At 41.2% G+C, this 13,328-nt stretch overlaps 1 protein-coding gene across 1 annotated transcript in view; it reads left to right on the top strand.

Moving 5' to 3' along the window:
- Positions 1–13,328, top strand: part of pex6 (peroxisomal biogenesis factor 6) — a gene marked incomplete at its 5' end in the record, with an annotated part of 99,811 nt that overhangs the window by 51,536 nt on the left and 34,947 nt on the right. The window contains 3 exons of the mRNA XM_084460246.1: positions 8,860–8,976; positions 9,203–9,280; positions 11,427–11,566. Of these exons, the coding sequence (XP_084316372.1) occupies positions 8,860–8,976; positions 9,203–9,280; positions 11,427–11,566 (335 nt within the window). The remainder of the gene's footprint in view (positions 1–8,859; positions 8,977–9,202; positions 9,281–11,426; positions 11,567–13,328) is intronic.

Raw genomic sequence — 13,328 nt, 5'->3', positions numbered from 1 at the left:
CACCAATGACAAACAATCTCATAAAAACTAGCAAAGCACTATGCACAGCAACTAAATGTCCAGCCGTATGTTTGAGCCGTCAGATACTCAATTCTCAGAGGATGCAGAAATACAGTAGAAGCCCTGCCATCTCCAAATAATTCATTTTAATCGATCACTAAATGGTGAGTTCCAAAATGCTTTTCTATCCATTAGTAGAATTAGTTAGCCACAGCTAGTTCTAACCATACTAGCTAGCGCTAACATTATTAGGCTGCTAAGCAGCTACAAAGCACTGAGTTGGCAAGCTAACAATGTTAGATTTCTTTAGAAAAAGGTGAGGTTAACAATAAACGTGGAACATTTACTTAAACTTTATCATTAGCAAGTAACTTACATGATCGATCTCTAGGCTCTGGGCATCGGGGAGAGGCTGAAGTTGAGGGAGAGAGGCTACTGCTCCAGCTACAAGACATAGCCGTTGGAAAACCCATGGCTTTCTGGCAGAATTTAATGAATGAGCGCAGCATATGAAGGTATGTTTCCGGACTGCTCCACCACGGCTCTCCAAAAATGCGGTCCACTATTTCTCTAAATCCAACACAGTTGGAAAACTAAAGAATGACTTGTCAATCTCACCGATGACCACCCAGGGACAGCACAAACAATCATGATGGTGCACAGGGTGGGGGGACAGAGGATAGATAAAAATAGATACCGGTAGATGGATAGATAAAAATAGACAAAGATACTACGCTGGATCAAATATGTTAGCTAACTGCAAATTTGCTGTCGACGAGGCAGATTTAGCGGGGAGGTAGGACTTACTAACGTGCATTTTTTAATGATTGGATCTCGGATATAATGACGTCACATTAAACGAATTAAACAACGCCCATTTCAAACCCACTGTCAGGAATGTTACAAAAACTTAAATGAGAATATTTTGAATTTTGATAGAAAGTAATTGCTAATACTTTTACATGTTGTTTATTATGTACATAATACACTAAATTACATACTTAGAAGACTTTTGTGGATTTGAGTTTCCAGAGGCTTTAAAAAAGCTGTCTGATCCAGCTAGCTATCTGTCTTTATCCAGCATGTTGACGTTAGCTAGCCTAATGTTTGGTACGTTAGCTAGCTGTGTTAGTTATCCTAGCATGCTAGTTCTTAATGCATTTCCTTCTGGTAACGTAGCCTGTGCAATGGCAGAAACACAGCGCACCATACTCACTGTACCCTTCCCTGGCATTAAACAGAATTAATCAGGTGCAGACTGTGCTGTAGGTTTCTGAAGCGATAGCCTACCAGAACTGTAGTGAGTGTGCTGTGTTGTATAACCTTAGGCCAATAGGCAATGTTACAAAGTCAAATTTGGTTAGAAGTCAGTTTGTCTCCCCAAGAATCTCCCGATTGTTATCTCTTGCTCAAACTTCATTCGATATAATGTAGACTTACTGCTAATTAGCTTATTGTTCTAATTTATGCTATTACTAATCACTTTTATAATTTGACCCCTTTTCTTGTAGCCCGATCACTACATTTCCAATACTGGGACTCTGGAGGTCCAGGTCCCGCGCTTCAGGGCTCTGGAGGTGTGCAGGTCTTGGAGGGCAGGTTGCAGCCAATGTCACCTAATGATATTATTATAGATATGTTACAACACCCCCCTGTTTTATGAGAAAGTAGCCTAGCCTATGTCTTCATTTTATGTCATGTTGTATGCAACAATTACCTCGGAAAATAAAGACGTAGGCCTACAGTACCCATGCTTTTTTTGTCATGTATTTATTCTAGAAAACATAGCCTATTCTCACAATAGGATCTTAACTTGATCAAACACACCTGTGTACTGAATCGTTTGTCCTAAGGTCTTGTATTGCAGCGTTGTGCTACGCATAGGCTATAGAGGCTATTGTGCTAAAATTATGACATTTTGTTGTTGGTGGAGGTGAAGATATTAAGTCAAGTTATTATTTTCCTTTAATAATTTACAACACCAAAGAATTGTAATTCTGTAAAACATTCTGAAAGTTGTGTAAGCCTAACGGCAGGAATGTTATTGTTAGTTACCTAGGTAGCCGTGGGTTCCTGTTCCTGCCTGTGTTTTGGGTATATTCTCATTCATTCACTAAATGGCTGCTGCCGCATTCCATAACGTATTTGTGATTCATTGATGTCGTCCATCATTACTGGCGCAATCATCACTGCAGTGACATCTGCTCCACGGAATGTTGATCATCCCAGCACCTCAATCCGACCCAACTGCAGGAAGCATTGCACATTTTTGGATTAAACAGCTCCAGTAGCGATATTCTGTTATAACCAGAGGGCAATACAATAACATTCAAAACAAGATCTATTGACTGCATGACCTGTTACGTCTCCGGACTCCGGAGTAGGCTATAGCCTACCCCTTGACCTCTTGTGCGCTCACGGAGTCTTGGTGCACAGCCCTCTGTCTCTCCAAACTCATCGATTATGTTGAATCGCTGCGCTACACATGCAGTCTGCCACATACTGTATTAGTAGGATCAGTAGGCTACATCTCCTGACCCTTTCTGTAAAACGTATTGTGTTGCCTTTGTAGGCTATATGAAATCAGCTATACTGATTTATTGATCGAACTAATAATCAGTTATTGCATTGGTATTCCGCTCGATTCCTTTATGTCACCACAACTGACAGATGTTGAACCCAGAACAGTAACGTTTCAGTGTTCAACTGGCTTTGTTGGACACCTACAGATGTGGGAAGTTAGAAATGTCACATGCTGCAGCATTTCACCTTCGGGGTATTTGGCAGGGAAATCCCATTGGAAATCTCGTGGGATTTCAGACAGGCGTTATTTCGTTTTAGTGATGCACCACCGCCAGGTGGTGTCTTTGAGTAGATTTAGCAGGCTGGGCTCAGTGTTTTTCTCCTATAGTCTACGAATGAAGCATCATTAAATGTCACATTCTTTAATTTAAATGCTCTGTTGTAAAGCACTTTGAGCTGAATTTATCTGTATGAAAGGTGCTATACAAATAACGTTTAATTGTTATTATTACCTTGTTCTCAAACACATGTTTTCTCCATCTGGATGTAATTTAATTATTACGAACACCTATATCTAGGCCTACAGTAGCCTATCTATCTCGGTAACTGACGTCGGGGCAAGACGTGGTGGCTGTTAGGTCAAATGCGTTAAATAAAATAACAGTATTGTAAATATATTTGTTAGTAAAGATGTGGTGAACGTGGGGGTTTTGCGTTTTGTTTCTGGAACGCATTCAACTGGTAGGCTACTCGTAAACCCCGGAAGTAAATTTGAAGACGGGGCACCAGCTAATGTAGCCAAGTCTGAGCGCAGTAGGCTATATGGCTTCAGCACGATACAAAGAAAAAATAAGCTTGATCGACTTGTGGATCCATACAAAATTTACATAGTCGCCATGAGTAAAGATCACTCATTGCCAATCATATCCGGACATTAACTATCTTGTGCATAGATAGCGGCAGGTTTGACAGTGAGTGCGTTCACATGCACAATATACACACTATTTTGTTATTTGAATGATCTTGAATATATATATATTCAAGATCATTCAAATAAGAAAATATCGTGTATGTTTTTATTTATTTATAGCGGCCGCCAGCCGTTCAATGAACGGCTATAGGGAATGCGCAGTTTCGCGCTGGCTACAGCCTATTATATGCACAGTTTCGCGCTATGTAGGCTATTATAAATAAGTATTATTCATTGGGGGAGCTTGGACTCGCTGGAGACTGGTGGAGAGACGCAGAGCCTCCCCAGACGCGACATCCTCCGGTTGGCTGAAGAGCTGCGCGCTCTGGCGTCCAAACAGCCACCAGCGGCGCCCCTCGCAGTGTCCACAGAAGAATACCCCCACCAAAATACCTGCATGGTGAAGACAAGCTGCAGCAAGAACAGAACTGTCTACCAATGCATGAAGTGCACCATAGCTGTGGCAGTTGCACTGCCAAGGTGCAGAGGATATGTGCGAAGTGTATTTGAGCTGCCGCCTCAACCGTGCGTAAGAGCAGAGCGCATCAACTCGTGTATAGCTACAACTAGTAGCCCATAGCCATTAAAACGGCTTATTGTTTTATTCATATATCAACTAGATAATTCGATAATAATGAGTAGCCTAGTAGACTATAAAAGGAATTCAATAGGGCCTAATAAGCCTTAAGTTGTAGCCTAGGCTACAGTACAATCACAAGACGCATAGGCCTAGCCTACCGTAAAAAGCGTTGCGTTCTCATAGGCCTATATTAACTTAGATAATTATTAATTATGCTCAGGTCATAATGTCCGTTGAAAATAATTCCCTCTAAGCAGAATTTGAATTGTATTAAAATAGGCTAAAATTAAATTTCCACATATTCTGATTCCTTCTAGGCCTATATAAAAAAGGTCTTTAGGCTATAGGCTTCTGCGATGAACAAAACAGCCACAATGAAGCCTGCTTAGCGAGCGAGAGGGCAGTCTACCATAAAGTGTAGGCTATAGCCTAACCATAATGTAATATATCTGTACATGCATTGTGGTATTTCTTTATATAGCCCAGCCTGCCTATCAATTGTTTCTCAATAAACAGTTATGCCATCCTCTGAGTCCGAATAAGCAGGCTAATAGACCGCAGCTCTAAATGCCTTCCCAATCAATGAGACATGGTTGTAAAAGTGATGTTTTATCGATGAAAAGGGTAAAACTGAAAAACATGTTAAGAGTCATTGCATTGATCGATGCAGTCCGTTCAAAAAGGCATCAAAAGATAAAGTAGGCCCATTTAAAATGACCAATTACATCATCTACATTAACTATCTTGTGCATACAGAGCACAAACAATGAAACAATGAAACGAATAGATTTCCTCCCTGTCTGTCTGTGGCTTTCGCTACCAGCAAACACTGAAAATACAGGTCCTCAATTTATTTAGATTAGACTAGCCTATCCAACTGGACCACTCCAATGAATGTTGAACGTAGCCTACTTTTATTCTTTAGGTTTTAGAGAACAGGCCTACAATGTCCACACATGCATGCGCCATCTGACTAGCTCGCCACTCGCCAGCGAACCCCCCCCCCCCCCCAAATTCTTTTATATTCAAATAAACTGGATGGACCGGTTTCCTAGCCCTGGATCGTGAGGGAGGAGGGTAGCCTACGTTAGCGGGTGCTTTGCCATGACCGGCTATTCCACAGGTGTTGGATTGAATTCGCTAGTTTGATTGATAGATGGATGGATTTAACGTCCAAAGTAGATTGTGCAAGTATTGTATAGGCCCATGTGTAAGAGATGAATGGTTGTAACCATGAACTCAGCCAGAGGTAGGCCCTAGCTACTGTAGATTATCAGCATTATCACCAATTGTCTCAATTTATGTTTTCCTCTAGGCTACGTGTTGCCATTCATTTAAACCACCATCTCATCTAGACTACTTCTGTTGCTGCATTCTTACATTTATGCTTTTATGATTTTAGAGCGCAATAAAATTTTTCAAGGATTCCAGTAAGTCCATCCATTCATCCAACTTTGTGCTGAGCGAAGCACAGGCTGGTAGCCTACTGTCAAGGATCATGACTGATGCACTCCCTTAACACGTCTCGCAACTCCCCAGACCATCAAGAGAATTTCAATATGAAAGACCTTAAGTGGGGTATTCCAGGAGGTAGCCTAAAGGCCGTTTCAGACGGGGAGCGATATTCCGCCTGTGTTCTCGCTCGGATCAGCGGGGGACGCACGCGTCCTGCGAGCAGCGGGGAAAGCTGACTACAATTCAGCTCTTATCGCCGGGGGGCGTGTGCACGAAACGAGCACGCGCGCGACAATTTCAGATTCAGCCACTCCGCCCCAGATTGTCCGCGGCTCCCAAATTGTCCGCTCGCCTCTCTCATTGAAAATGAATTGCAATCCGCGGATATCGCTCCTCGTCTGAAACAGCCTTAATGTAGCAAGTCGTCGGACTTCATGACGCACTGTTATGCTTGTTTGCTGTGTAGATCCAGTCATAGAAGCGGGCATCTCGTCCGGCGATTTGAAACAGCTGGTCAATTCACCCCAACAAGAATAGCCAAGAGAAGGACAAAAATGAAACCACAAACGTTACTACTGGTCTTGAAACAACTGTGTTAGCCTAGTTCCATATGAGAACACTCCTCGGTCCAATTCCGTATAGTAGATCAACCTGTGTCCACGTAGTTGCTAGCTAAGTGGTGTGTACATTCCTTGAATATCCGAAGCAATTATTCCCTATGTAGTTCACTATGGGTAACACTACATAGGGAATAGGGAGTGAGTGAACCATTTCAAACACATCTCTAGTCAGCCCCGTTAGCTAGCTTACTCGTCCTGATGCCATGTTCCATATGAGAACACTCTGCTAGCTAGCTAGTTAGCCTACTGTATTAAACCTCTACTTGTCCCGATACCTTGTTCCATATGAGTTTACAGATACAGACCCGACGACAGTTACAGAGATAGATACTATAGATAGAAAGGCTTTGTTCGTAATAATTAAAATTACAACCAGACAGAGAACAAGGAGTTTGAGTTCACATAGTTGTTAGCTAACTGGTACAGTTGTTTACGTTGCAGTCTAGCTTACAATAGCTTCTCACGCCATTCACTACCATTCCATATTTTTTTTGATTTAAGGACGGGTTTCTCTTCCTGCTTCTGCCTAAGCCCTCCACAATAGCACAATACAACGGTGTCATGTTTTACCGAAGGAGAAGTGAAGAAGACGGTAGCTATCAGTGGCTAAAGCAGTTAGCTAATTTAAGATTCCTGTAGCTGCTTTGCTGCTAATGCGAGTTTGTCTCCATTCCTGCCCGAGAAACAGAAGTTGAACTAATAGCATCAAAATCAAAATAGCTACAGGAATCATCGTTGTAAAGTTAGCTATCTTCTTTTAGCCACTGACAGCTACCGTTAATATTATGGAATCTGCTGTCGTGAGCTAACTTGCTATCACGGTCTTATCGTGCAGCTTCACAGCCTGCTATTAGCAGACAGCACTAAAGTTGACAAAATCACACTTGCACATCATTAGAATTCCAACCATTTTTATGGGATTTATCATTCAACTAAACATGGAACCTGAATACTACCTGATATTTCAACCTGCTGCCATCAGTGATCGGCGCGTCTGCTTGTTTGAGTCATGAATATCTCATGCAGTGACATTCCATGTAGTGTCCCAAAACTGTTAAATCATTCCCCATGTAGTTCGTTATGAGTCGCACTCAATACATCCATGGTAGCACTACATAGGGAATAGGGAGTGAGTGAACCATTTCAAACACATCTCTGGTCATCTCCGTTAGCCATCTTACTCGTCCTGATGCCATGTTCCATATGAGAACACTCAGTTAGCCTACTGTATTAAACTTCTACTTGTCCCGACAGTTAACAGATATAGACCCGGCGACAGTTACAGAGATAGAAACTATAAATAGATAGGCTTTGTTCGTAATAATTAAATTACAACCAGACAGAGAACAAGGAGTTTGAGAACGGTAGGCTCATCTAATGTGCGAGATGAGCTACAGCAATGGGTCAATGAGTGGTATTACTGCGCCCCTATGGGCGTGCGAGCGGTGGTGCGGAATGCCGTAAAGCGCCTGTAAGAATACCGCGGGTCAAGTTACATTCTTTTGTTCTCACATCTGTACTAAGATAAATAACGTTAGACTGGTGAACAATGCGGATTTTATGTCGGTTTCACAGTGCAAATGATCTGTCTTCTGGTTAGCAGGTAGACTAGATAGATAGCAGCGATCTAGCTCTTGTGCTGTCTAGCTTGGAGCAGTGGTAGCTATGGTTACGGGGCACACGCCTGTCAATTATAATGACTCCAGTTGGTCATTTGCTCAGAGAACTGTCAATCAGTTATGAATAACGCTCAGTTTTGAGTGAGTGAACTTTTTGAGTGGCAGATTCAGATCTATAAAAACATGTTTAAAAATAATTTGTATGGATGAATTCTGAAATAGTTAAACATTTGTTTTGTTGTTGCCTAAAGATATCTGGAAAGTGTTATATTGAATCACCATGTTCATTCTTTAACTACACATTAAAATGCAGTGTTACAATAGATACAATTAACCTACTGTACATTGAAATACAGTTACATTAGATACAAATTAACCAACTGTACATTTAAATGCAGTGTTACAGTAGATAAAAATAAATGCTGTACATTTTTATTTAAATGTGTACTTTGTTTTGAATTGCTGCTGGCCAGATAAAGTGAACCGGCTTGTCTCCAGGGTTGTTTCTCATATTAAACAGCAGGCTTGTCTCTCCAGGGTTGTGTCTCATATTAAACTGCAGGCTTGTCTCTACAGGCTTGTCTTATATTAAACTGCAGGCTTGTCTCTCCAGGGTTGTGTCTCATATTAAACTGCAGGCTTGTCTCTACAGGCTTGTCTCTCTAGGCTTGTGTCTCATATTAAACTGCAGGCTTGTCTCTCCGGGGTTGTGTCTCATATTAAACTGCAGGCTTGTCTCTCCAGGGTTGTGTCTCATATTAAACTGCAAGCTTGTCTCCAGGGTTGTCTCTCCAGGGTTGTCTCTCATATTCAACTGTAGGCTTGTCTCTACTGGTTTGTGTCTCATATTAAATTGCAAGCTTGTCTCCGGGGTTGTCTCTCCATCAGAGCAGTAAGATAGACCAGCTTATCAAACATGGAATCAGAGCAGTAAGCATGACAGTAAACAACACAGTAGAACGGACATGAGAAGATTAGGAACAATCATAATCTCTCTCATATATCTATCTCATATTTAACTGCAGGTTTGTCTCTCCAGGGTTGTCTCTCCAGGGTTGTGTCTCATATTAAACTGCAGGCTTGTCTCTCCAGGGTTGTGTCTCAGCTCCTTGCTGAGCTTGATGGGCTCCACTCGTCCAGGGACGTGTTTGTGATTGGAGCAACCAACCGCCCAGACCTGCTTGACCAATCACTGCTGAGGCCTGGCAGGTGAGAAACTAAACTATTATAGGTCTACATAGATAGATGGAGAGGTGGGGGGGGGGGGGGGGTGCAGAGAAAGATATTCATGATACATTTAAAGATACAAAGATACATTTATTCATGTCTAGGTTTGTCTCCAAGCATGTATCTAACACTGATTATTATTGTTCCTAATCTTCTCATGTCCGTTCTACTGTGTTGTTTACTGTTATGCTTACTGCTCTGATTCCAGGTTTGATAAAATGGTTTATGTTGGAATCAACGAGGACAGAGACTCTCAGCTACAGGTCCTGAAAGCCATCGTCAGAAAGTAAGTTGACCGGCCAGGTATACCGTGCTATTCTTTTGTAGCAAATGATTTCAGTGATTTAATTAGACTTTAAAACCTGTGATAAGAGTGTGTGTCTGCATGTGAGAGTGTGTATTATGTGTTTTAAGTTGCTGTAGTTCTTATGGTCATTCGTGGTGGTTTGTGTTAGACGTTAAAGGAATAGTAAAGGGAAAATGCATGTTTAGCCCCATTTTAGGGTTACTTGTGATCATATACAATGATTCAGATCAAAACGTTGACAAAACTATCATTTTTGAGAAAGTTGATAATTGCTCTACCACCCTTTTGGTCATACAATGGATGTGGATGGACATCTTGAAAAATCATTCAAAAACATGTTAAACCCTCGATTTCAAAGACAAGAAGCTCACCGAGGGTGTAATTGGTGTCCGTTGGCGTTCTGACATCAAATTCGCCGCAAAGTATAAATCCTGTAGGGTTTTATTGATCATTTTATGAAATCCATTGACTTGTATTGATGCGACCGTTGTAGATGTGTAGATCAATCCGCAGAGGTGATTCTACTTATGGTAGCTATTGTTTATGTTAGCTAGGCTAGCTAGTTTGCTCACTGCTCACGCTACTCTTTAGCTCACAGACAAGGAAGCCCTAGGCTACAGTTCAGAAAACGCTTATCAAAATGGTTGATCTAGAAGAGTATGAATTTGATCACAAGGAATTAGACTTTGACGGCAGCACTTATCGTTTCGAGCCTGAATATAGTGAGGAGGAACTACAGCAAATGGAAGAGATGGAGGCTCGCCGAACCGCAGAGCCAGAGACGGTCGATGAAGCTGTCGCTATTCCACGAACCACGGGTGTTTGGTGGTGTGCTTGCAAACATTGCTGACAGATGCCCACCGAAGAGGAAAGTTTGTGCTGTACCGAGTGGGACCTGTTGCTAACAGCTGACATGGCAAACCTTTCGGTCCATGAGTCTGACTCCTTGCCTGTTGAAAGTGAGTCCTGCTTTTACCACTAGTATTTATGTCAGAGCGAATAAATCTAGTTTTGATAATTTCATGCTGTAAGACCACTTCTTACAATTCTATTTTTCTAAAGTTAGTCTTAGCAAAGGGATTATTATTATTATGCTTCAACACACACACACACGGGCGCGCACACACACACACAGCTGGCAATAAGAACTTACCTCAAGTTCTTCCACTCGTTCGTCTTCTGTTGTTCCTCTATGTAAAGTCGGAACAGCATCACGTTTGAGGAAGACCCTTTTGGGAGATTTCTTCGAGAAAAGCCTAGGCTTATAACATTTGTCCTCAAAATGCAAAGCGCACACACGGTGATCTAAGACCCGAAGAATATCCACGGGTGTGTTTACGTCCAAGTAAAGACATTCTAGCCACCACTTCAATCTTGCGGGATCGTTGTAGGGAAGTCTATGACAAGTTACAGATGAACGGATTTTGCCACAATTGGCAACGGCACAATAGCGTGTCATTGTAGAGATCCCAAACAAATACTTCGCACGAGCCTGTCTTGTTGTTGCGGCTAGCTTTTCAAATAAGGAAGCTACGGACATTGCCTACCGCGAGATCAAGGCATTGCGCAATATTGGAATCAGTTAAAGCGGAAGTTTACACACGTATGTGCTGCGACTAAATATTTCGATGCTAAATATTTTTTAAAAGCCTTTCCAGATGAACTAGAATCTTACTTTATGGCGAATTATATGCCAGAACACCAACTAACACCTAGGTGAGTTTCTTGTCTTTGAAATCTTGAGTTTAACATGTTTTTGAATGATTTTTCAAGATGCCCATCCACATCCATGGTATGACCAAAACGGTGGTAGAGCAATTATCAACTTTCTCGAAAATGCTAGTTTTGTCAACGTTTTGATCTCAATCATTGTATATGATCACAAGTAACCCTAAAACAGGGATAAACAATCATTTTCCCTTTACTATTCCTTTAAGCAGCCTTAATTTCTGTGAGAGTGATCAACTCAACTTTAACATTTTGTTACTGTGTGTAAGGTATGTCCAGGCTAGAATACATTGTGGGTATGTGTTCAGGTTTTAGATGGACCCCAGTAGTGTACATTGTGGGTCTTTATTCAGGTTTTAGATTGAGTCAGTAGAGTACATTGTGGGTGTGTGTTCAGGTTTAAGATGGACCCCAGTGTCAGTCTCCAGGATGTAGTGGAGCGTTGTCCTCCCCAGCTCAGCGGAGCGGACATGTACGCCCTTTGCTCCGACGCCATGATGTCAGCCATCAAGAGGAAGATATCTCGCATTACTGACAGTATGTTTTGGGATTCAGTAACACATTTACCTTGCATGTGACAATTTTTTAAAAACATCTGTACTTACTGCGCACATTTAAATCTAAATGTTAGTGGCTCTATCTCTGCTAAAGGATGACAATGAAAACATTCTGTTTAACAATATTTTGAAACCATTTTTTACAGTCCCATTTCGTTGCATTGCAATGCATATAAATGCAGTTAGAACCAGCTCAGGGGCCTTGTGGTTAGAGTGTCCGCCCTGAGACTGGGAGGTCGTGATTTCGATCCCCGGCTGAGTCATACCAAAGACTATTTAAAAAAAATGGTACCCATTGGCTCCCTGCTTGGCACTCAGCATCAAGGGGGGGGCTAAATCACCAAATGATTCCCGAGCGCGGCACTGCTGCTGCTCACCGCTCCCCCAGGGGATGGGTCAAATGCGGAGAACTAATTTCACCACCCTCAGGTCGGGTGTGTGACAATCATTGGGACTTTGACTTTAACTTTGGAACTCTGAACTCTAATATGAAATTTTATATAAACAAGTGAAGTGAAATATTTGGTAAAACATGCATATCCATAAGCAGGAGACAAAAATGTGATCATCTAATTAAAACGTACTACCATCATTAATCTAATGTAACTAAAAGATGTACCACAATTAATCCAATCTAATTAAAACATGTACCATGATTAATCTAATTAAAACATGTACCATTGAGCAGATTTAGCAGGCTTGGCTCACAGTGTATTTCTCCTATAGTCTACAAATTAAGACAAACCTGATCATTGCATTATTAAATTTCACACATTCTATGAAGGCTATGCACAGTACAGATACACAGCACGACATTAGATGAGTACCTTATGTCTATTTTTATATGAAGCACTGCAGGCTATGCACAGTACAGATACACAGCACGACATTAGATGAGTACCTTATGTCTATTTTTATATGAAGCACTGCATGTAAATTCTCTGTTGTAAAGCCCTGTGAGCTGCATCTATCTGTATGAAAGGTGCTATACAAATAACGGATTATTACCTTGTTTTCAAATTATTATTTTTTCTCCATCTGGGTGTGATTTAATTATTACAAACATCTATCTACAGTATCTCAGTAAGTGACGTCCGGTCAAGACGTGATGTCTGTTAAGTCATATGTGCAAAATAGCATAGTTCGTTGTTATCAACTGGTATTGCTAACAGTGGCTACCAGTAGCTAACTTGCCTAGAACTACAAGGATGGGGCGAAAGTGGGGTTTTTGCATTTTGTTTCTGGAACGCATTCAACTGGGATGGGATGTCGTTCCGGGCAACAAATCCTGAGCTCCGATACAAATGGAACGTAGCATTAGACCTTATTCGTAAACCTCGGAAGTAGCTTTGAAGACGGGGAACCAGCTAGTTTCGCTGAGCGCAGTATGGCTTCATCACGATACGAAGAAAAAATAAGTTTGATCAGAGATGTGGATCCATACAAAATTGACAGACGCCATGAGTAAAGATCACTCGTTATTGCCAATTATATCCGGACATTAACTAACACATCTTTTTTCTCCATCTGTATGTAATTTAAGTATTATGAAGATATCTATCTATAGTAGGCTATCTATCTCTAGACTATAGCTGTAGTCTAGGCTATAACTGCCTATCGTTTAAACTAGTATATTATTTATATTATATTGTTTATATTGTCATATATCATTACATTTTACATTACAGTCATTTAGCAGACGCTTTTATCCAAAGCGACTAACAATAATTGCATTTAACGTA

This window comes from Borostomias antarcticus (assembly GCF_949987555.1).
Source record: "Borostomias antarcticus genome assembly, chromosome: 31".
In the NCBI taxonomy this organism is placed as follows: domain Eukaryota; kingdom Metazoa; phylum Chordata; class Actinopteri; order Stomiiformes; family Stomiidae; genus Borostomias; species Borostomias antarcticus.
Note: the sequence above shows the minus strand (reverse complement) of the source record. Positions and strands in the feature narration are given on the sequence as shown.